This window comes from Pinus tabuliformis, chromosome 8 (assembly GCF_031772625.1).
Source record: "Pinus tabuliformis cultivar Carrire ecotype Pingquan chromosome 8, CPIR1, whole genome shotgun sequence".
Lineage (NCBI taxonomy): Eukaryota > Viridiplantae > Streptophyta > Pinopsida > Pinales > Pinaceae > Pinus > Pinus tabuliformis.
Genome location: NC_142294.1, coordinates 1,491,355,643 through 1,491,381,886, shown reverse-complemented (window position 1 = coordinate 1,491,381,886; position 26,244 = coordinate 1,491,355,643). Strand labels below are relative to the sequence as shown.

Genomic DNA, 26,244 nt, shown 5'->3' with positions numbered 1-26,244 from the left:
CGACGACAAGTAGAGTCCCAGAGTTTTAAAAGCTGATTTTGTTGGAGAATAGCAATAATAATAATATATTTCCGTTAGATATGCTACCGAAAATCTACCGGTGAATATTCCTTCCAAGAATGCCAAGTAACATTTATTCAAGCTAATGATTGGAACACACAATATTTTTGCTCTGGCATCTCTTGTCTGTCTAACATAACTGGGGAGATCAAAACTCAATCATGTAATTGGTTTGAGCCTTCCGAGCCTTTCACAGAACTTCATAAGAGAGTTATTATTTAGTAAACTACTAAACCGTTATTAAAATGAAAATATAGCAGCAAAGAATGAAGGCATGAATTTTTCTGGCAACATAGTAACAGGCAAGCACACAGTAGCTCCGTAGTATGTGCAGTATCAACAGATGATTTACGGCTTGTATAAACTATTACAAAGAAACAATATGGGGTATACAATATAGAATTTTTAGTGCAACACATTCGGAGCAAAAATATCCTCCAAACAAGTTTATGCTTGACTGTCCAGAGAGTTCATCTCCTTTCGTTTCTACAGGGAAAGCTGAATTCTCCAAAGATTGCCTATAAAGGGCAACCAAAATGCACAAGTATTTTTTCAGATCCATCTCTGCCTCATTTTAGTCCTTCTGTAGTTCATTATCTAATAACAATATAATCTCCAAAATATTAATAAACTGCTTTCATGTCGTTTGCATATGATGATTTTGCCCTTCATTCACTTCGGCTTCTCCATCCGATGTTGACCTGTGTTCTGCCAAAAATAAACATTGAACAGTCATTCAGGTTTCCTGCGTGAAATATATAATTATTTAAAAGAGCCAATCTACACACAAGACTAGTGAATGCAGATACCAGAATTTCATCATCAAAGAACCGATACCTGAAGAATTTTCTCCTCTGTTCAGACTGAAATAATCCAGGAAAGGTGTTGCTGGTACAGGAATGAATTTCACAATGGCTGCTAGTGGCCAACTGTCCCAAAAATTACATAAATTATTAAAAATCAATTCCAGGTAATCAATCTATAGGAATTGAAGAACACATAGAAGCAATGAACTACCCATTAACTAAGCAATTTCAGGGAATAATCTTTCAAACCTTATGAAGCCAATTACAATGCAATAGATCCATTTTTCCCAATTCAAGGGAGTGGTTGATGCAATTTTCCCAGCAAACTCAACTATCAAAACCTGCAAATTAATACAACATTCTGATAAAGCTTTAGAAGATTGGCAAAATTCAATGCAAGACCAACACAGCATTTGCTCATTGGCTAGTATTCAGGCACTTCTTATTTGATTTTGGTTTACTTAGACTGGGTCAAATGCCTGCCCCATCCTTAGTTTCAAGCATTTAGTCTACCATTCGTTAGCATGGACTAATAAATAATTTACGAGAAAGAAAAATTCTTAACATCATGGCCTTACAAATAAATCTGCTGCTTACCTGAATAACAAGCGTAAAGCTCATAATCCCAACGAACAAATGGCTTGAACGCAGTCCTTGAAAGATGTTTATTTGATCCGGTTTCCTTGAATTGAACTCATTGAATATCTATTGATGTGACCATTTAAAAGCAGTCAAATCAACGTCACAAAACAATCAAAACCATGAATTTTTTTTTGGGGAAAATGTATTTAAAGAGAGAATACTTCAGGAATATATCTGAAGTAGGAGAAAAAAACACTCAAAGCAAAGAAAAAATGTATAAGAGAAAAAAAATACTCGAAGCAAAGAAAAAATGTGTAAGAGTTGAATCTGCAAACTTACTTGGCAAAGGACAAAGGCATTAAAAATTACTGTGTTTCTCACTTTGTTTGCACGGGCTGTGTTATCATGGTTTAGATTTAAAATGTCATTCCCCTTAAATGTAAGTAAAAGCAGGACTGTCACTTGGTAGAAAGCCTGCAAGCCATCAGTGCCTCTTAATATTACTAATATAATCTGAGATAATCCTTGAATTCTTATTCACTATTATGTTTTGAGACAATACTATATTTTTTATTCACCACAAAAAGGAAGGCGAATATATTACTTGAGTCATGACATTTCTCCACATAATGTTTGTAATGAGGGGTTCCCTGCAAAAAATATACGAAAAAAGTAAACAACAGTGCTAAATTGACGATGCCAGTGTTTTCACTATTCGAAGGAAAACATCAAACCAACACAATAAAAACATAGCCTGTCATTATATGTCACACATCATCTTCCAGAGCGGAGCACACAACACATCCTAGACACCCTCTGCATAAATACTTTTCCAGTAACAAGAACATCGAGATGGCCCCCATAATCAAGATTCTGCATTAAAAACATATATTCAATGTATGTACTCCTAGAACAATGCTCTATCCCGAATTTATAGAGCAATTTGCCATTGGCCCATTATAAATTAAACCACACAAGTGGTAAATATACAAACAATAGTTGGTAGTAGATCCACTTCAAACCTGCGCCTTTTTTCTATGAAATTGTTGAGTTCCCAAAACTCACTAGAACAAAGATTCAAATCCTTTAGAGTAAGTGCAACTCCTGTAGTTTGTAACATTTCCATAAGTATACGACCCTGCTGCACTGTTACACACTAAAATTTTCTTAGAAACCCCGCAAAATTGTCATTAAATTATTGTTTTATTAATTTAGTACTTTAGTTATACTGTTGATATGATTTGCTTTCGATATAGCTTGAGGTTGACTCACACCATGTTTTATTTTCTACATTTTCAAGCTGCTCTTTCTCAAAGGACTGCAAACGTCAGATGCATGCTTGATGCAAAAAGGTTCATGTTTTCACGTGTAGTGTTTGATAGGGTGTTTATTAAGTAAAATTTGAATTTGAAAATGGGCTTTTTTAAGGAAAATAACATTTTATTTTATTTTTCAGTGTTTTTTTAAGATTTACTTAAATATCTAGTGCACCGTGTAAGAATATCTAACCAATACCCACTTTGCATATTTTTTATTAGATAAAAATATGTTTTACTCAAAACTATGCAAAGTGCATGCTTATTTGATGTGGATTTCATATGGAGAAAATAGAATTTTAGATCGCTCAAAATCCAACACTTGTCAATTTTTCAGCGTTTCAGGATTGGGGGGATTGCAATGTTTCCTTTGGATTTTGTCATGTACTAAGGTATGGGTCTCGTATTTAATCAAGAGCACCAAGCCCTCCATGTAACTTGATGTTAGTGACTTTGGTTGTTGAACTCCTCTATCATGACCCTACTAAAAATGTACCCATCACTTAAACAAAATTTTGACTTAACATGCTACATTTTTTCTATCTGATGTTCATTGCTTAGAGGGTGATATTAATGACAAAGATCCCAGGATAAGCAATGATTTTGATGATATGTAGTTATTTTTTATAGCATGATTTTATGGATGCTAGAGGTCATCTAGAGCCTATTTGTTAATGTATTTTCAGTGCGGAGATGGATTGCACTTGATGCTATTTTGGTTATGTGCATCTTTACATGTTATATAAATGAGAACTTGTAACTTGTGGACATTGTTGATGAAGATTATAACTTATAGATGATTGAAGTTATATGGTTTAATCCATGTTTTTATGTTTTTTATATCTAATTCATCATTCTACATGCTTTTGTTAACATATATGCATCAAAATATATAAAAATAGATATTATATTAAAATTCTCTCTTGATTCACTCCCAACTTGAGAGCTTTTGAAAATGTTGCTCCCCACTCTCGCTTTCATTTCTGCTCCCCACTTCTGCTCCCACTCCCAAGTAACATTGTTTCAGGTCTACATTTATTGGATAAGAATTTTAAATTTACATTGAAATAAACAAGATGTGGTTAATAGTAGTTTTGAGGGTTAGTTCAATTGGTCGAGTACTCAATGCTAAAACACTTCACCAATGAGAGGTCATGGGGTCAACTCTCCTCGACCTCCTCGGGGTTAGGCTCTGTCTTGACACCCTTGGGGTTAGGCTATGCTAGTAAGCATTTTGGATGTGACCTCTTTGGGTCAATCTGCCTAGATTTTCATCAGAGAAAAAAAAGAAAAGATGTGATTAATATTGAATTGAGCAAAGTGAAACAAACTTTGCATCACGTGAAAATAACACAATATTTGCCACAAAGCGTACAATCAAAGCGATCATTGATTGTGCCAATCAATGATTTGCACCAATAAAAAGGATTTGGACATCACAAAAGAGATTGGATCACAGGGAATGAATTTTTGTTTTCAACTAATTTAAAGGAAAATATTAAAGCATGTAACAAAAGAAAGAAGAGATACAATGTGGTTTATGCATGGAGTCGGGTTACACTTTTTAGCAACGCGAGGGTGCATTTGTTGAAAAAGGGGGAGCTCGATCCAACGTTTTTAAGCGCTCGATAGAGCAATCTTTAAGCACTTGATTGAGATTCTTAAGCATTTAGAGATAGCTCAATCGAGCATTAAAACAAACCCTCAATTGAGCTCTCGTGTAAGATGAGGTAACCCAGGATCTTGATCGAGCTATGGGTTCCATCAAGCTCTATTTCTCATTAAAAACCTCCTCGTAGTCTACACAAGCCATTTTGACAGATCGCAAGGCAAAAGGAAGCTCGACCAAGATGGAGGAGTTCAATCCAGTTGCACAGTGACCCCACCAACATCCCAAGAGATCAAACCAATCACTGTTTGGAGCCTGAGGTAGGTTTCCTATCATTTTTTCTCTATTCGAATTAAATTATTTATTGCAAAAGAAATTAAATTATTTTGAAATGAAAACCCAGACCACAAAAAATAACCTAGAAAACCATAAAACGAAACCACCAAAAAAACCCTTGAAAGCAAACGAAAAAAAAAAAAGCCTAGAAAACCACAAAAAAGCCAACAAAAAAACCCTTAAAAACCAAAAAAAAAAAAAAAAACTATAATTTTTTTTATTTATTTTTTGTAAGTTTTCAATGATTTCAATGGTAGCATGTTTATTATGATTTTTTCCTGATTTTGAATGGTAAAAACATTATTTTCTAGTTATTTTAGGTTTTCAGGGTTTTTTTAAGAATTTAATGAACTAAATTTTCAAAAGGTTTTGATTTTTTGTTATTTAAAAAGATTTTTAAATTTTGAACAAAGTTGACCAAAAATATGCCCAAAAATCTCCAAAACATAAAACAACCAAAGTACAAAATAAATAAATTAGGAACTTAAGATTGACATAATGAATATAGTTTCTCATGATGAACCTCTATTTATTAAATAAAAAAATTTATTTCATTTTTTTATTTTAAATTAAAAGAAAATAAAAATTAGGAGGAGAGTTCGAGTCAGTTAGAGACCTCCAATAGGAGGAGAGTTCGAGCCAAGTGGGTAGAGGGAGCATATGCAGTCATACCTCCAAGTGTGAGGTGGGGCGATGTGAAGCAATAGTTCCAAGAGTAGCAGAAATTTGGGCAAGGTCCATTGAGGTGTTTTTGTCTTATGCATCATTACCTTGCTAGAGGGGCCCACAATATTTAGTAACAGGAGGATCAATGTCAATCAAATACTGAGGAGTGCAGAGCAAAGTTGACAGTAGAGCAAGGGACTCAGTAGCAACACCGTTTTCCCAGTAGACAACTGCAGATTGATTCAATGATTATTTTTATTTATTTTTTATTTTATGTTGCAGTAGCAACAACAACAGTAAGAAGTATTGCATGCAATACATTTCAGAGGTGCTGGATCAGGGTAGATGTGAATCTCTTTCTTGTTGAGGGGGAGTGTTGAAAATGCAACAAGAAAAATCCTGATTTAATTTTCCCTTGAATTAAATTAGGAATAAAATTGTAATTCCATATCACAAGAAAACTTGTACGAGTTAACTAAGTTAATTTGACTTAGTTGGTTCAGTTAATTCGAGTTGAGGGTCTAACTATGGTCATGTAGAGTGTATTCTACTTTATAGGAGCCCTGGTTGAGTTTAGTTTGAACTGTAATTAATTAATTCAGTTTAACTGAGTTAAAGTCAGTTAAACTAGTTCCAATTGATGGAGGAACTATTAGGAAGTTAGACAATGGGGTGTTGCTTCATGTGTTCAACTAGTTAACTGATGATTCACTCATAAATAACGCATGCATGTCATATCTGGGAGTTACCCAGTTGAAATTGGAGTTCAAGGGACGTGTACTATTAGTTATATAATCATCCAAATCATACAGGTGGAGCATGTAGTTAGAAGAAGAGCCTAAAGGAACTGCATAATCCAATGGAGGAAAATTCCTATTAAATAGGGGCCTAATTCTTCATTGACATCTCAAGGAAATAGGGACTTGGGTAAGAAGAATATTGGTTAATTATTGGCCTAGACTTGTCTAGGAAGCAGTGAGATAGGTAGAGTTAGTGCAAAGGTTGCTCGGGCTTGAACAAACCAATGTAATCTTCTCATATTTTTATGACTAATACAATATAAATTTAGCAAGGGTTTTTAGCTATGGATTTCCCTAGTAAATCATTGTGTAATGTGTTAATTGAATTCATTCTCTTGTATGCTTCGTGATTTCTCAATCGATTAATTGTTTCCACTGATGAGTAGAGTAGGTTCAAGTCTATTTTTTTAGTAAATTATAATTAGCAGTTTGAATCTACAGGGAATTTCTACACCAAGCACTCCTCCCGGTAATGGTGAGAGATCTTGTATGCGCCTAGAGTAGCGGGTAACCCTTGGGTCCCATAGTAAGATCATAGGATAAGTTGATTAGGGGTATTTTCTTTATGAAAGCCAAAAGAATCACATACATAAGACATAATGAAAAATAAATGGTTAATTTTCACTTTAATTATAATGTGTGAAACAATCAACAATAAAGGTTTTGTGAGGTTTTTCATATAAGAAAAATTCTTAAAAATACTGAATGTCCTTCCGTTCAACTAGTAACTAGGCCTTGTGAAAATTTTATAGTAGGGTAGTGGGGCCACATCATGAAAGTCATTGGCGATGCTTCCAGCATCCAAAAACCAACCAAGGTATGGAGAGGGTTATAGTGGGGGGTAGTAGGGCTACATCCCGGAAGAGTTGGTGATGCTTCTAGTAGCCTGACCAGAATCGCCTCAGGTAGCTCGTGCTCCTACACCTGCTACCTATAGGGAAATGTGCCCTAAGATTTGGCCACTAAGTTACCTACGTCTAGTGGTAATGAGTGAATCTCAGATTATGATTGTCATTTTTGGACCCTTAACCCCTACCAGGTGTCGGGAAACAACAAGGAGGTTCGTGATAATTTGCCAAGTAGGCCTTACCCCCTTCATGGGTTTTTCCTCATTACTGGATTTGTCACTCGATGATGTAAGATTTTAAGCTCCCTAAAAAACAACTTCTATGTTTCAAGATGAAAACAACCATGACAGCTTATGTGCTTCCTATCCTCACAGTCCTAACCTGAATTATAAATTATCATGTGGCCCCTATGGGGAATTTAATGTGTTTAAGTTAAGGTTGTTTTTAGAGAGTCTTTGCTTCACTTAGGGTGTGCAAAAAATGTAAACTCAAAGATACTAAGTACAAATATTCTAAAAGAAGATACCTTTTATACCAAGTTTAAGTGAGATTAGCGCGTGGAGTAAAGGTGTATGAAAATGAAATTGTGAACATACAAAGTGTGAATTGCAATGATGTGGATATGTGGTGATCCTTTACAGTTCTTTTAATTACACTATGTGATGTTTTTTCCTTGAAAGACAATAAAATATGTGTGGATAGTGGGTCACTTACTCTTTCCACGTAACTTGATTTAATTAAATCTTCCAAAAGAATCATTCAAATATATGTATACTTAACTAAATTAATATGAAATTTATTAATATTTAATCAAATTATACAAGTTGATGTCTGGAACAAATCATAGTCACATGAAACAATTATAGATTAAGTATATTCATAACAAATAAATTTCATCAAACCAAGCCATTGAAATAACTCAAATTTGTTGTTTATGCATAAATCATGATTTAACTTCAAGGGATGCTACAATTGAGAACACCCAATAGAGGAACCCCCATGTAAAGGATAAGAAATTTGCAAACTAGTTAAAGGTATGCACTTTGTAAAATATTTGCAGAGTCAATATACCTATTTTCTAAGTAATATAGTCACACAAGCAATAATCTCTCTTCACTGCCCCCAAACACATGTTTAAGAAATGAAACTACTTAACCATTTGGGCATAGGATTGAAGGGTGTGTGATAAAGGCCATCTATTGTTAGATATAACCCCAAAAATTTACTAGTGAATCTGAGTTTGAAGCTTTGTTTGGTTTCACAAGAAGTCACATTTCCCAAGTGAAGCATTTGGCCTTTTTCAAAATTAGTTCTTTTTAAAAACATTTTTTTCATTTCTTCAAAAGGCTATATAAATCCCGAACTAAAAATGATCCCTATTGTAATAAGGATGACATTATATTTTTTTCATATATCTCATTCACAAAACATTTCAATTAAAATCTAGTGCCAAGTAAAAGGGATGGTGAGAAGAGAAGGAAATAGATTTAAGTTATTGAAAAAGAATAGGTGTTAGGAATAAAATTAGAAGAATTGGCGAGTTTACTAAAGAAGCCAAAGAGAGTGGCTCAAAAATGAAAAGAACATGAAGATCTAGCAAAGTTGACGAAGAAGATATTGTACATTAATAATTTGCAAGGTTGTTGAATTAAAGACTAATATAAATTATAATTTATTATTATATAAGAAGTCTAAATACATATTGAGGGAATTATTACTAACTTAATGATATGGAGAATGTTTTGAATTTGAGATAATGGGTGATTCTTGAAAAATGATTATCAAATTGAAGAGCCAAGTTTATTTTATGAGAAAAAAATATATATATACAAATTTAATTATATAATATAATTTGTGACTAAAAATCCATACAATACATAAATACACACTCCATACAAGAAAGAACCTATTCAACTAGTTTTGAAGTATGTTAATATTTGAAAGCCTACTACACTAGATCAAATTAGTTGGAAAGACTTTTCTTCATTAGAAGAACCATATCATTTAGGATTTAAAATGTATAACTAAAATTACTATAAAAAAGTAGTTAGAAGAACTTTCTTAAAGGAAGAACTTATCATAAATACATAGAATTTCACAATTCTAAACAAAAAGTGGAAGAACTGTGGGATGGAAAGTATGAGAAGACCAATGAAATTGTTGATAAGGAAACAAAAATAAATCAAGAGATAGAGGTTTAAGTGGATTTAGAGAACAGGAAGCCCAAAGGGTTAGCTCAGTTAGTCAAGTTCCCATCGCTAATTACCTCGTTAGTTGGGAGGTCACAAGGTCAAATTTCCTTGACGTCCTTGGGGTTAGGGTCTGCTTGTTTCGTCAGCGGGTAGATCCCTTCAGGTTAATCTGCCTCGATTTTCTTGTTGATGTATTGGATTTAGAGAACAGGGAAGATGCTTCAAGGTCTTATCAACAATGGATGTACATTGTTATCATGTTTGGTGAAGAGGGGCACAAGTGATTTGATTGTTTTTTTTGGGATAATGTACATGGAAATTTTAGCACAACAATCAAGTAGGGAACAAGGATGGGTAAGAGGATTTAGAAAACTATATGTTACTATAGGGAACCTTTTTAATGCACGTGCAAAGACAGATATCCAATGTTTGAAGCTATGTTTTCAAATTTTTTCATCAAATCTTGAGAAATTTTGTTGGGTCCCTATAATACTAGTGATTACCCCATTACTATTGTAGTTGTATCCCTTATTAATATTGTTGTGCTCCTATTGTTCCCATATTGTTATTATTGTGCCCCATAGAATCCCTTTATTGTTATTTTTGTGGCTTTATATTATTATACTTAGGTCGGCGGGGTTATATTGTGACTCCTTAGACTCCTATATATAGAAAGGAGGTTTTGTCATTTGAATCATCAAAGAATTGCTCATTTGTGTAATGTAAAGGAGGTTGCCCCCTCAATGAGGCTGAATTCTAAGGCATTGATCTCTCTTTTCTATTTTTTTGTGAGCTGGTTTCATAACATTTGGTATCAGAGCTTTGGATTCTAGGGTTTCGCTGCTCTAAACAAGTCATCGTGGCATTTTCGCTATAAATTTTTTTTTGCGACATTTCAGAAGCTAAAAAAAAAACCATTTGAGAAGAAATCGGGTTGAATCTCAGGTCCAAATTTCAGAGCTTTTCGTGCTATATTTGCGGAGATATGATCTGAGGAAGTTGGTCTTTTTGCAGACTTCTGAATTACATTCCAAACAGGGGATCTAAGGAAAATCTTCATAGCTTTCTCTCTGAGCATCGGATTGAAATTTCGTAGGAAGATACAGAAAGAGGACGGACTGTAGTTTCTTGTATATATTTTTCAGAGCCAAAGGTCAAAACAGTGACTCGTGGCACGTTGTACAAGTTCGCTCTACTGAACTAGTCTATAATCAGGTCATCTTGGGAGATTGTGCATAACTCTTCCTTGGAGAATCCAATTTGGATCAGACTAGTGGCATTGGAAAGGGACAGAGAGGGCTACTACAGGTCGAAATTTCAGAACTGGATGATTCGAAATTGCAAAGATACATTAGATTCAATATCAAGCTTCTACAAAGTGAAAAAAAGGTGTGTAGTTTTTTTAAAATTTTTGCATAAGCTTGGTTTGAAAAATTAGTTTGAATCGGTAATTGATGCCCCTAGGAAAGAAAATGCAAACACCTAATAAGCAACCTGAAAGCTCTAGCATGACTCATGAAGAAGAGGAAGAAATGCAACATGATATATCAAAATTACGAAACCAAGTGCAACAAGTGTCACTTGCACAAAAAGCAACAAAATCTAAGATGGATGGTTTAAGGAAAGATGTAGAAGCTAAGATGGATGGTGTAAAGAAATGTGTAGAAGCTAAGATGGATGGCATGAAAGCTAAGATGAATGGCATGGACGATAAAATTGATGGCATGGATGACAAGATGGAATAATTGAAGATAAATATGAATAAGTTGCTACAAGAAATAGTCACTAATGGTGAAAGGGTAGTAAAAGAAACTCATGATGAGAACAAAAGAAATGTTAATCATGATTCCATAGACTCTAATGTTGGATCCAAGACCCACCATATTCCAAAAATCTATATGAAGAAGTTTGATGGCAAGGGTCCCGCAACATGGATATTACAGATGGAACAATTTTTCGATCTCAATAATGTGCAAAACACACAAAAGGTACGTATTGCAACTTCATATTTGGAACCAAATCAGTTTGTATGGTATCAATGGCTTTGCTCTCGTAAACAAATTATCACTTGGGCAATTTTTACAGAAGAATTGACAGCACATTATGAGGATACAAAAAGCAACACTTTTTTTAGCCAATTGATAAGTCTCAAACAAAAGGGTTCAATAATAGAGCACATTGAGGAGTTCCAAAAATTGAACATAAGGGTAAAAAATATTCCAGAGGAACATAGGATTGGTGTGTTCATAGGGACTTTAAAAGATAATATCCAACATGATGTTCACCTTTGAGAACCTGATTCATTAGAGAAGGCATTCAGGTTAGCAAGAAAAATGGAAAGCAAAATTATGGCAACCAGGAAGCATACCACTCACAACTATAAAGATGGAAGTGTTGTTGCCCCTAATCTTCCACAACCTATAAGATTGACACCACAACAATTGGAAGAAAAAAGAGCAAAAGGGCATTGTTACAGTTGTGATAACAAATACACTAAAGGTCATAAGTGTGTTGAGAAGAAATTATTCTACATAGATTGTGAAGAGGAAGAAGAAAAGGAGCAAGAATGGTCAAAAGAAGAGGATATACTCCAGGAACAAAGCCTAGATAAAGAAGAAATGAATCCGACCATATCTTGTAATGCATTGGCGGGAATTACCACTCCTCAAACCATCAAGATAGAAGGACAAATCAAGAAGAAAAAAGTAATAGTGTTGATTGATTCAGGAAGTACCCACAATTTTATTCATTGTAAGGTAGCAAAAGAATTGAATTGCTTCTTATATCCAGCACCAGAGTGTCAAGTGATGGTTGCAAATGGAGGAACAATAAATTTCTCTGGAAAGTGCCATAATATCAAGCTATCCATGGGAGAATATGTATTGACTAGCCCAATGCTTTCCATTCCAATGGGAGGTGTTGATGTTGTACTAGGAGTCCAATGGCTACAATCCTTGGGTACAATAGCTTTTAATTTTCAAGAACTTTTCATGAAATTTTCTATGGAAGGAAAGGAAGTTGAATTAAGGGGTATTGCAGGGAAACCGGGAAAGATAATCAGCTCTAACGGTATGACAAAGCTTCTAAAAAAGGAACAAAGAGGTGTAATTGCACAATTATGTTCGTTAGATGTTTCCACATTGGAATCATCTATTTCTCCAGATCTCCAAAAAGTCTTGGACAATCATTCCAAGGTATTTGAGACTCCCAAAGGTCTCCCACCTATTCGTGATCATGATCATGCTATTCATCTGATTCTAGGAAGTGTTCCTCCAAACATCAAGCCGTACAGATATCCCTATGCCCAAAAGAGTGAAATTGAACTTATGGTTGCAGAAATGCTAGAGGCTGGTATAATTCAACCGAGTCAAAGTTCTTTCTCTGCTCCAGTAGTATTGGTGCACAAGAAGGATGGATCATGGCGCATGTGTCCGGATTATAGGGAGCTCAACAAGCTCACTATTAAAGATAAGTTTCCCATTCCTGTCATTGATGAATTACTGGATGAATTGCATGGATCAATTTACTTCACCAAGTTGGATCTTCGTTCAGGATATCATCAAATCAAAATGAAGACTGAAGACATTCCGAAAACAGCATTTAGAACTCATGAGGGTCATTATGAATTTTTGGTCATGCCTTTTGGCCTTACCAATGCACCTTCAACATTTCAAGGTTTGATGAATTCCATTTTCAAACCATTCCTTAGAAAATTTGTGTTAGTATTTTTTGATGATATACTATTCTACAGCAAGTCTTGGAAGGATCATGTTGAACATGTTGACAGGGTGCTACAACTATTGGAGGAGAAACAATTATATGCAAAAAGATCCAAATGTTTCTTTGGAGTACAAGAGGTGGAATATTTGGGTCATATTGTATCTCATTAAGGAGTTAAGGTAGACCCTAGCAAAATTAAAGCCATTAAGGAATGGAAAATCCCCACATCCATAAAGCATCTGCGAGGATTTCTCGGGTTGACAGGGTATTATCAAAAGTTTGTTAAGAATTATGGGAGAATAGCAGCGCCTCTAACAACATTATTGAAGAAAGATGCATTTTCATGGACTCCAAAAGCAACAAAGGCCTTCGAGCATCTTAAAAAGGCAATGTGCCAAGCACCGATCTTAGCTACACCAAACTTCACAAAAAACTTTATTGTGGAATGTGATGCTTCAGGAAATGGAATTGGTGTTGCTTTAATGCAAGATGAAAGACCCATTGCTTTTGAAAGTCGTCCAATCAAGGGAAAGTTTTTACACAAAGATATTTATGAGAAGGAAATGTTGGCAATACTCCATGCACTTAAGAAATGGTGACCCTACCTAATGGGAAGACACTTCAAGGTAAAAACAGATCATGATAGCCTTAAATACTTTTTAGAACAAAGATTATCCTCTGAAGAGCAACAAAAGTGGGTCACAAAGATGTTGGGTTATGACTTTGAAATCATCTACAAAAAAGGGAAGCAAAATGTGGTGGCAGATGCACTCTCAAGAAAGGATGAGGATGTGGAAGCATTGTTGTGTGCCATTTCTATTATCCAACCAGATTGGATAAACGAAGCAAGGGAGGAATGGAAGAATGATTAAGAAGTGTGGGCACTTATTCGAAAGTTACAACAAGACTCCAGTACGTCTGATACATTTAGCTGGAAAAATGATTCATTATGGTACAAAGATCACTTATACCTCTGTAAGAATTCCCAGCTAAAACAAAATATTCTTATGGAATTGCACACTTCTCCCTTAGGAGGGCACTCAGGATTTTTAAAAACTTACCACAGGGTTAAGAAGGAATTTTTTTGGGAGGGCCTTAAATCAGATATTCAAAAGTTTGTGGCGGAATGTTTGGTTTGCCAATAAAATAAAGTTGAAACAATTAAGACACCGGGTCTATTACAACCTTTATCCATTCCAAGCCAACGTTGGGAGGAGGTTTCAATGGATTTTATCACAGGTTTACCCAAGTCTGAGGGAAAGAGTGTCATCATGGTGGTAGTTGACAGACTTACCAAGTATGCACACTTTTGTGCATTATCACATCCATTTAAAGCCAGTACAGTTTCTACTGCATTTATGAAAACAATTCAAAAGCTACATGGAAACCCAAAGATTATTGTAAGTGACAGATCTCCCATTTTCACTGGAAATTTTTGGACAGAATTATTTTCTTGTCTTGGTACTTAGTTAGCTCATAGCTCATCTTATCATCCTCAATCTGATGGGCAAACTGAGATAGTAAACAAATGTTTGGAAGAATATCTTCGTTGCTTTGTATTTGATAAACAGACACAATGGGTCAAATGGTTGCCTCTGGCTGAATGGTGGTATAACACTTCCTTCCATACAGCAACAAAAATGACCCCATTTATGGCACTTTGTGGATATCAGCCACCATCCATCACATCATATTTAAGAGAAAATTCTAAGGTTCAAGCAGTGGAACATCACATCGAACATCAACAACAAGTCCTCCAACTCTTAAAGGATAACCTCGTGTTGGCACAGAATAGAATGAAACAACAGGCAGATCAACATCGTAGCGAAAGAAGTTTTGATGTAGGTGATTGGGTATTCCTACGGCTACAACCATATAAGCAAAAGTCCCTCAAGCAAGCTAAGAAGGATAATAAATTATCACCAAAGTATTATGGTCTGTACAAGGTGTTGCAAAAGATTGGTACTATGACATACAAATTGGAGCTTCCTGTAGCTTCTCGATTGCACCCAGTTTTCCATGTTTCATGTTTAAAGAAGGTTATAGGCGACAAGCTCCCAGTTCAAACAATATTGCTAGAACTTGATGAGGAAGGAAAAATTATATTGGAACCAGAAGCAGTCACAGAAACAAAAACTCGACAGTTATGAAATCGATCAATTTCGGAGTATCTTATCAAGTGGAAGAACTTATTTGCTGAAGATTCCACATGGGAGGATGAGAATTTTATACAGAAGCATACAGAACTACTCAAGCGTTGAGGACAACACTTTTTTGAAGGAGAGGGGCATGTTGGGTCCCTATAATACTAGTGATTACCCCATTACTATTGTAGTTGTATCCCTTATTAATATTGTTGTGCCCCTATTGTTCCCATATTGTTATTACTGTGCCCCATAGAATCCCTTTATTGTTATTTTTGTGGCTTTATATTATTATAGTTAGGTCGGCTGGGTTATATTGTGACTCCTTAGACTCCTATATATAGAAAGGAGGTTTTGTCATTTGAATCATTGAAGAATTGCTCATTTGTGTAATGTAAAGGAGGTTGCCCCCTCGAAGAGGCTGAATTCTAAGGCGTTGATCTCTCTTTTCTATCTTTTTGTGAGCTGGTTTCATAACAATTTTTTATATAAGTTTCCCCTTTTTTACTTTTGAACCATACAATGCAATTTATTTCACAATTACATGTTGCGAAACAACTAGATGAAAATCGACATTAGATTGTTAGTCTAAGAAGATTAATATTGTAAACATTTAATCTATCAATAATACATGAGTGCTAATTTATTTCTTTTGCATTTATAAGATATGAATTTAATATTGATTAATCACATGAGCTTTCCATCGAGTATTGTAGTGATATGCAATAATACACTTTTTTTTTGTGCAAGCATGAATCTACAATATACTTTGTATGTCTTTAAAAAACATGCTCTCTTTAAAAATTCTCATAACCTTCATGTGAGCATTGAGAGAAGAAACTTGTAAGGATTTCAAAGATAGGGATCATCATTTACGATCCAAGGAACCATTAAATGTTATATATGATAATGGATATCACAAATTTTTAATGTTGTTATTTGCTTAACAAAGAATGTTTTCTCAACATGCACATTGGAAGGAGAGATATTTTTTCTCCTTCTAGCCCTTGACACCTTTTCTCTCTTTTAACTCTTACAAGGATATCAAGCTTCAATCAAACTAATGTTTATAAGTTTTGGAGCACCAATATGATAACTCTTTTTGCTAATCCCTCTTGTATATATTGCCATGAATTGTAACTCATGTAAATAATATATGAAAATGTAACAGTTTTCTTTGGTTAAATCACATCCTTAGTTTTTATGGGTTATCTTAAACCATTAAAATTCGAAGGTGGTTCATAATTTGCATGAATTCAAGTGGTTTCAAAAAAATCCAATGAACCATTAATCACACCAAGTGATTTTACTTTACTTTTTGTTATATCTCAAATTTTAACTACATGGTATTACTTTCAATGCTTATTTTATCTTAGTTCTATTGTTTCATTTTCCATTTTTTGCTTGTTCTAAATCATATTTCCTAATGCATACAATATGGAATGGGTAATATGAGAAGTGAGACAACTTGAATTACCTACATTTGCATGAAGTTGTTGAATTGCAAAATCTTCTTGTTCTCTCAACGTCTGTTGTCTTTTTCCCATACTTTCTTTAGCTTTTTCTCGCACTTCCTCTGTGCTTGGCACTTTCTCTCCTTTCCGAGATCGAAATCTCCAATTTCCCATGCTGCCCCAAAAGAGAGGAACTTGAAGAACTAAAAGGCCGACATCGCTCGACCACCGGGAGAGGAATTATATATTTCATTATGCATCTCTGATTCTTTTTTTCGACAATGCTACTATGGGTGTACCAGTAAGAGCGAGAAATCTCTCCCCAAACCGTTTGTTGTTATTTTTATATGCATGCACATTCAGATTTGTTTTCTTTTCTTTTATTTCAGGTGGCAATAAGAGCTCGATTGAGCTCCTACGTTTGTATATTTTCCATCAATGCCATTAATATTGTTGGTGAGCGATTGGTGGGTGGTTAAGTTTGCAATGGCTCGATCGAGCTCATAGCTTGATCGAGCCCCTAATTAAGCATGCTAATGGCTCAATCAAGGTTTTTTTAATGCCTTGATCAAGCTATTTGAAATTTTATTTCAAGCGCTCGTTCAAGCGTTTTAAATATTCGATCAAGCTATTAAGGTCCTAAAAGACAGTTTTAGCACCCATTCTATAGATTTTTCTGCAACACCATTTTGTACCCTGGCAGACTTGAGGCATAATTTGTCCTTAAGTGTGGGAGTTGAGCATGTTGGATTCGTGAAGGAATACTCTATCCAATGGCATATGAGTTTGACATTTTTAAATTCATATTATTTTTAATCTAATTTCTTTTAAACATAATGCTTCAATTTTTTTTTAGACAATTTCAAAGGCGCTGAATAAAAAATCGATACCATAAAATATATAAAACAAAAAAAATTCAAAAAATGCAAATATCTTCGTTTATGAGTCCTCTGCAAAAGGGTACTCTTGGTTTTTAAATTTATTTAAATAGTTGAAAAAAATCTTACATTAACACGTATGAAAAATGTAATTGAAAAATACTTTGCCAAATTTGAAAAATAATAAAAAAAATATAATTTTGCATAAAAAATATTTTTTTAATATGCATTACTTAGTTATCTCTATGTAGATCATGATCATATATTTTAAATTACACATTTTAGACCAATTTATGCTACGTGAACACACACATACCTCTTAAGGTGTGTGAAATTTTGCAAGGGAAAGCATTTCATTTAATGTAAAGTTAATAGATTATACGATACTAAATTTTTTTGTAAAAAATATCATTACAATAACAACATAATTCTCCACATATTGTATTTTTACTTCGAATAATAAACCACAATGCTTATATGAATTTTGAGGGCTTCAATTCAATAAAAGAGTAAAATTTTGAAATTTCATTGCCACATTTGGCCCAAAAGTGTAACCGATCTTTATGCATTCACCCAGTGGCATAAATTTACAGCTAGGACGTTGTGAAAAAGGAGGAAAAGAGAAAGTAAAGCTCTTAAAGTAAAAGCTTGTGGTAGAGGAATTTGCAACAAGGAATGTGTTAGAAAGTGTAACTAGTGTCGGTCTTCTATTTAGTCATGACATTTTTGGCATTGTACAAGAAAATGAAAAAGAATTGTAATTTTTGTTCAAAAAAAGTCAAAAGGTGAAGTCGACCCTTTCTCTAAGTCATATCAGCCTAGGTGTCTAATGGAACCCATCAAACTACTATTTATAACCTTTAGTCATGATATAGTGAGAAGACTACAATATAATTCATCTTGATTGTTCTTGGAATACAAAAGTCTATTCTTATCTAAAGGAGCCGAAATTTCTATTTGTGATTTGAAGAAGTTTGCTAGTTAAAGTGTGTACATCAATAATCAAATCTGAAGGAGATTATCTACCACAAACACTGAGATGTTGTTACAATATTAAACTGTATAAAGGTCAAGAAGCGTAGTTTTTGTGAGACTATGACAAGGTAGAGAAAAGAGGAATTGTAACAAGGCCAAAGAAAGTAGTTTCTGTAAGAGTGGTTGAGTAGAAGAGCTATAGTTTTGTTACAGAAGCTGAGAAGAAGAGTTGTAGTTTTGTGACAAAGGCCAAAAAGAAGGTTGTGACTAATCCAAGAAAGAAGGAAGTTGATCATCTTTGTTTTTACTAGAGAAGAGGGTTGGCGTGGAACCTGAAGTGAATCTTTGTTTCTTAGGTTGGATATCTCATCTTGAATTGATTTAATAAGAAGAAGATCATTGGATTTTCCCTTCTTGAGGGGTTTTTCCCTAGCCTGAAATCCTAAATCTATGTGTCTCTTACTTCTTTGTGATCTTGGAAGAACAATTTGTGTTATTGCTTGATGAAGAAGAAACATTAATAACAAAGAAAGAAGAATAATTATCACAAGTAATTACCAAGAAAAGAAAATCTAAATTGCCTTTGATTTTCTAACATGGTATCAGAGCCAAGGTGAAGAGGAGACACTCTTACAATACAAAAGACAAGGAAATATCATCATTATAAGAAGTTCAAGAAGATCATTCTTTGCAGCCACATCAAAAGATATATTTTGGTAACAACTCATCTTCAAATTATTATGTCTAATTCAATGGCATTTATGTGCAAGGAAAGCAATAAGCTAGAAGGAACATCCAACTTCAAGCCATGGAAAAAGAGAATTGACTTAGTTCTTAGAGAGAATGATGTCATGAAATTTGTTCAAGGAAAGGTTCCTACTCTATATGAGAACAATGAACAGGGAATGGAAAACGCAGAAATTAAAGCTCAAAGAATTCTCTTTGAATCCATCAAAGATATCTTTATCGCTTTTGTATCAAAACTATTTACATCTAAATATGTCTATGATACCTTGGTAAATGTATACTTTGTCAAGACAATAGGGCACATGATAGCTCGTAGAACTCAATTATATCAATAAAAAATGTCAAAATAATACATTGTAGCTTCCTTCTTTATGAAGCTATCAAAAATTAAAGATCAAATTCTTGAAATTGGTCAGAAATTATCTGATTTAGAATTAATCACAGTGGAAATCAATTCCTTACCTAAAGAGTGGGATGGTTTCACAAGTAGCATTTGTGCAAGAAAAGAAGATCCATCATTTAAAGAATTATGGTCTCAATGTTCAATAGAAGAATACAAAATAAAGGCTAGAAGTAACTCTCAAAGTGTTGACGAAGTCTCTCAAGCCTTCACAGCGAAGTCAAGGAATAATTTTGCTAAGGAAAAAAATAGAGACATGTCCAAAGTCCAGTGATTTGGATGTCATGAATATGGACATTACAAATCAGATTGACCTACGAACCTGTTGAAGCCCCGAAAATCGGGTCTACAACAAGGGGGATACCCGCCCGGTCTGGACCTTGGTTGGCAGCTCCTTATCCGTTTGGTATAGCGGGTCTGACTGGGGATATGGGACCAGTTTCCCAATATATGAGTGTGTGTGTGTAGAATTTGATGTTCCTGATCTAGCAGTTCCTAATTTAAGATATTCTAATTGTAATTGTAATCTAATGCTATGCTATTGTAATCTAATAAGCAGCAACATCTAAGTCTATACTAACCCGAGATGTAATTCTTCTGTTATGCGATCTAAAAAGATTTCAAATAACAACTGGTAATAAAGATCATTCAGCTATTATAAGAAAGGAAATTAATAAGGATGAACCACTTCACATAAAAATCTAGACGAAACAGTTGTGAAAAGCATATTGCATAATGAGCTATTCATACATTAAGCATAAATAAATAGCTATCACCGTACAAAAGTGCCAAATGATAACTCAGGCATTCATGCAATAATACATAAACAACTAAAAACTGTATATCACTTTAACATATAAGCAGAAATGGTCAAGAGATAAAAGTACCATTTATGACTAGTCCTACTCATAAGCTTCAAGCGACAATGATTTATCTCTCCTTGCTCTAACATCCACTAAGAGTACAAAAGTGCAACATCAGTAGCAGACATCAAATGCAAACATCAACAAATCTTGATCCATTCATTCACCAAAACCTCCTCTGAGGGTGCAAAAGTGCATGTTCTGAGGACACGTTTTTGATAAATTTCTGGACCCTTCTCTAAATGGATAAGAAGGGTTTAAATACTACTAATTAAATAACTTAATTACATAGATTCAGGATACGATTTAAATGACCGCCCTTTTTTGTAAGCAAAAATAAAACAAAACTATTTCTAAAAGTTAAATCTAATATCTAACTATTTATGCATCTGCTCCTTAATGTTGCAAGCATTCAGTATTTGCCTGGGTAGAGTCGGTTGACTGTCTTCCGTTTTTGATTGAGCTAAGCAAACAGAATTGGTAAGAGTTGGCACCATCTTCTCAGCAAAGTCGATGATATACTCGAGATTCATCCTCTGACTATGTGGATTTACTGCGTATGCCAGTAATAATCTCAGTTCACTTTATTAACCCTTTGGATTGTTTCTGCCTTTTCTTTCTATTTCCAATTTGTTTTTTACCATTGCTTTCCTGCACTTTTCGGGCTTACAGGTGACTGAGCAGTTAGAGGCTTTCCTTCTCGAACAATTTTCTCAGCGGTGCGCAATTAGCGCTATACACGATTACGCTAATCGCGCATCGGAAACTGCCTCCGTTCTTTGATCCGGGCTTCTCTGATGCGTTTTTCTCCTTTTGCGCCTCTTCATCTTTATCGGGTATAAAGCTTCAAAATTTGTAAAAATAATGTCCTTGTGAGCTCTTGACCCTGATCATTAAACTGCCTGTTGATATCAGCATCCTTCAGTGCTCATTTAACCATGGTTGTATATGAAAGATCTGTAATGGATGGCTCAGCAGCATTCTGTGAATCTGCGGCTCTGTTGCATGTGGTATCTGTTTATGAGAGCGTCTTTTCTCTGTCTTTGAACATTGGAGCTTTACCCTTTTTCCTCATAGCTTCCTGCACATTGCTTTGTGTAACTTTTGTTTTTCATTCCTGCAGTTCACAGGTGAGGAGAGAGTAATGATAATAAATAACGACAGGAAAGTTTTAAATGCTACGGATATGCAAAAACACGCCACCTGACGTGAACTGGCTCTTCGAACAACACAAAACCATATTTTATTAACAACTGGCATATAATACATTAATCATCATTAAAGCGCGTAACCAGAAAACTTTTTCTTGAATATTGAGCCAGGAAAATCTGCGATGGAATGTTTCTGCGATCTGCATCCCAGTATCGCATATCACTGTATCGCATTACCGCAATTTCGTCGTGCTGTGCTATCGCAAGATTGCTTGATCGCGCTATCACAAGATCACAGATCGCTTAATCGTTATGTGTGTTTCATGCAATTTTGCGAGATGCGATATGCGATATCACATACCGGTGTTTTCGCATATCGGCGTTTTCTTAAGGTTTTCTAATGTGATATTTCCTTAATGCACGCGATACAATGGAGTTCGCATCACGATCTTGCATTTCATCATTTTGACTCACAAGGAAATACCCTATCATTCTTTGCGCGATGCGATGTTTCTTAAGGAGTAACATAGATGAGCACTAATTAATTTTTTGAATTTTTTGACTAAGGGTCCCTACTTACATAGTCTTATTGCTAATACTAAATAAGGAGGGGGGTTGTTGGTGGCCACAACAATTGGCGATTCACTTGGAAGAACCAGTTATCTATGTTTTTTCTATTGAATTTTCTAAACTTCCAGAACAGAAAATTTTTCAGAAAATTAAACTTTATTATGGAAAGATAAAGTACATTTTGCTCTAACCTGTCAATGATATTTTGTTTCAACTATTTTCCACTTTGATTATTTGCTTCTTCAAGCTAGTCCTTGTATTTACATCAGTCATTACTTGGTCTTGTAAAGATAAAACAAAGTCTTCTCTGTAAACCAGTTTTAAATATGCCCATTTATCGTAGCTAGAGCCTCTGCTGCCCACAAGTGTTTATAGCCTCGACAAGGTTACCTGTTACCTAGTGGTGATCCTGTATCCTACTTAAGGCAGCCTACAACTTTAAAAAAAAACTCCATATCCACACTTATTGCTTTGATTTTCTTTTTTACTCTTAAAGAACAATGTCTTGGTTTGGTAGCCAAATTATGACACAGTCATTCACTTGATTTATAACTTTTCTGAACAAACTGGCTCGTGATGAGACCCCTTGTCTTTTGATTGCAACAATCTTGAGTCATTGCCCTGTTGTGGTGTACAGTATTGGCAAAGTCAGCAAGTTATAATATCTGTGATTATGATAAGCCGGCTCGTGATGAGACCTCTTATTCTTCAAGATAAAGTGTATCCTTGGGTTGTTCCTCTGAAAGTTGTGATTTCCTTAGCAGGGAGGAAGTCATTGTTTCCTTAAGATAGCTCTGGACGACAATAATAAAGTTTTTGGAAACAGTTGTTCTACAGAGAATCTTTATTTTGTTATTGATACCTTTCATTGTACTGAAATAAAACAATTTCTTCACTAAAGGTTGTTTTCATCAAACTTTTTGAAGTTGAAACTAGTATCATATCTAGGCTAGAGTCTTTAATTGTATCTATCAATAATAAAGATCAATTTTCCAAAAGATTTGCTATTTATACAAGTGAAAAGTTCAAAATCTGAAAGAGAATTGGTGTCTTTTTCGTAAATGCCTATTGTAACCATTCACAACTGGTTTTATTATGAACAAGAAAAATAACTACTCTACAAAAATAGAAGAATAATCTTCTATGGAAAATATCTTGAGAATTTGTCTGTTAACAGGCAAAGAGTCTCTCTTACCTGCTAAATCCTGTAACACAAACGTTGATGGACCTATGACTTCTACAATTTGAAAAGGACCAAGCCACATTCTTTGAAATTTTGTATGTTTGCCTTTCTCTTGATGAGCCTTGTCCCATTTTAAAACTAAGTCTCCCATCTGAAAATCTTTTCTGGTCATTATGTTTGAATCAAAAGAGGATTTTACTAGTGCTTGATGATGAGCATGCGTTTTCTTAGTCTGTTCTCGTTGTTCTTCTAATTTGATTATTTCCATTTGCCTTAGCTGTAAGGAGGAAGTGGGTACTTCATCAATGTATTGAACTAGAGACAGAGGGAATTGCTAAATGAGTCGGAAGAACCACTTCTTTCCCATAAACTAAATTAAAGGGAGAAGTGCCGATAGAAGCTTTTTTCGTTATTCGGTCTGCCCATAAAGCATATATCAAAACCTTATGCCAATTTTTATGATTTCGGTCAACTGTTCTTTTGATAATCCTGATTAGGTTTTTATTTGTGGATTCAGCTAACCCATTGCCTTGTGGGTAATAATTGGTCGAATATTTAAGTTTGAATCCTCTTTTAAGTGCAAATTCATTCATTTCATTTCCAGAAAAGTATGATGCATTATCAAACATTAAAGCGGAAGGCAATCCAAACCTGGTGATTATAAATTGATCTATGAACTCAATGATATTTTCAGCATTAGCCGTCTGGAGTGGAACTGCTTCTACCCACTTAGTAAAATAATCCGTTGTTGTGAGGATGTATTTATGCTGCTTAGAAGAGTGAGGAACGATCTCACCTATTATGTCCAATCCCCACTGACTGAAAGGTTGGTCAATGTTAACCGGCTGTAGTGGCAAGGATGGCTTCTTTTGTCTTCCAGCAGTAGTTTGGTAGACTTGACATTTCCTCACGTAACTGTGCGAGTCTTTAAATAACGTGGGCCAGTAATATCCTGCGCGCAAGATTTTATGTGCAATAGCATCTCCAGCATAGTGTCTGCCTACTGGCCCATCGTGGAGTTCCCGCAAAACTTTTTCAGCTTCAGATTTCTCAAGATATCTAAGAAGAACAAAATCGTAATTTATTCTAAAAAGAATATCATTTATGAGCTGATATTGTTTGGATTTCAACCTTAGAGCTCTTTTCTTAGTATGATCAAGGTGTGAAGGATCACACCCGTTCTTAAGATAATAAATGATATCAGCATATAATGACTCTGCATCGTTTAAGCTTACCTCGCATGTTTGTACCTCTGCAGATGGAATTTCAGAAATTTGCGATGCTCCAGCCAGCGTTTTGCAGAAGCCTTGACCTCTTACAATGTTTGCTGGTTTAATCGCAATGTCATATTCCTGTAAGGCAGTAACCCAATTGCCTCTTTTCTCACCCACATCTTTCTGTACTAGAAGGTTTCTTACCGCTGGAAACGGTACTATAATTTTAGTATGGGTTTTGAGTAAGAAAGGTCTAAGGTATTTGACCGCTTTGAAAATAGCATAAGCCTGTTTCTCCACGTCTGAATAATTTAATTCAGCACCCTGTAAATTTGAACTGAAAAACGCAATTGGGGCTTCCACTTTTTTTTGATTTGCTTGAGTGAGTATCGCAGCATATGACCTATCTGAGGCAAATGTATATAAAATAAAAGGTTCTGAAAATTCGGAGTTGCTAAAGATGGAGCATTAATAATAGCTTGTTTGATCAGGTTGAATGCTTCGTGTTCATCTTGGCCCCATTTAAAATTTGAGTTTTTTTTAATCATGGCTTGCAAAGGAGAGACGATTCGTGAAAAATCTGGAACGAATATCTTTACAAAGTTGATCTGACCAAGGAAAGATTGCATGGCTTTTTTGTTATGAGGTAAGGATATTTCAGAAATCTCTTTGATTCTGTCGGAATCGATGTGAATACCGGATTTTGACACTATGAATCCTAGAAGTTTCCCTTCACTTAATGCGAAAAAAGATTTCTTTGGATTAAGTGAAATTCCATACCTTAAACATCGTTGGAAGATTTGTTTCAAGTCTTTAAGATGGTCGCTTCGTTTCTTTGAATACACTGTTATATCATCCAAATAAATTACTACAGATTTATTGACTAAACCTTTGAATGTGATGTCCATGGCTCTTTGAAATGTGGCACCAGCATTAATTAAACCAAATGGCATCTTTTGATATGCGTATGTGCCCCATTTAGTTTTAAATGTGGTTTTCAATTGATCATCAGGATGTACCAACACTTGATTGTATCCTGAAAATCCATCCAAGAAAGACATTAATTCTGAGTCTGCCACTGCCTGCAATATCTGTTCCATAGGTGGTAAAGGAAAATTATCCTTTTGGCAAGCCTTGTTAAGGTTTAGAAAGTCAATGTAGATCCTAATATCTCCGTTTTTCTTTCTAATAGGTACCATATTGGAGACCCATTTGGAATGTCTGACGGGAAAGATTATTCTGGCTTTCAATAACTTATTAAGCTCAGTTTTTATCTGATTTTCTAAATTGGGATGGATCTTTCTCAGCTTTTGTTGGACAAGTTTTTCATTATCGATCATGGGAATAGTATGTTGGATGATGGAAGTGTCGTATGTTTTCACTTCATCATAATTCCAGGCAAAAACATTTTTATATTGTCTCAAAAGACGAATATACGCTAGTTTTTCTTCAGGGGCTAGGTCGAGACCTAGATTAATGTTTTGTGGTTTGGCATCAGTTCCTAGGTTTACTAATTCGTAGTTCAAGGTTGAACTTTGGAGTTTTGAATTGGTAGACCTTTTAAACCGATCCTTCAAATCATACAAGTCTTCTAACTTGACTAACGACTTAGGTATAGCATTGTTAGTGTTATCTTGTTGCAATTGTCGATCATGTTGGTCTTCGTCAATTATTTGATTGGAGTAGGATCCTTCAGATGTGAGGAAATTTACAATATCAGGATCGTCATT

General features: G+C 34.8%; 1 protein-coding gene across 8 annotated transcripts in view; it reads right to left on the bottom strand.

The window, feature by feature from the left end:
- Window positions 1-387: 387 nt before the first annotated feature.
- The window catches only part of LOC149241467 (calcium-transporting ATPase 5, plasma membrane-type-like), a 375,751-nt gene continuing 349,894 nt past the window's right edge, over window positions 388-26,244 (bottom strand). For all 8 annotated transcript variants that reach the window (XM_089373986.1, XM_089373984.1, XM_089373988.1 and 5 more), the window contains 6 exons: window positions 2,053-2,098; window positions 1,788-1,922; window positions 1,464-1,571; window positions 1,116-1,207; window positions 898-989; window positions 388-768 (listed from right to left, as the gene is read on the bottom strand). In XM_089373986.1, coding sequence (XP_089230112.1) covers window positions 698-768; window positions 898-989; window positions 1,116-1,207; window positions 1,464-1,571; window positions 1,788-1,922; window positions 2,053-2,098 — 544 coding nt within the window. In that variant the 3' untranslated portion in view covers window positions 388-697. The remainder of the gene's footprint in view (window positions 769-897; window positions 990-1,115; window positions 1,208-1,463; window positions 1,572-1,787; window positions 1,923-2,052; window positions 2,099-26,244) is intronic.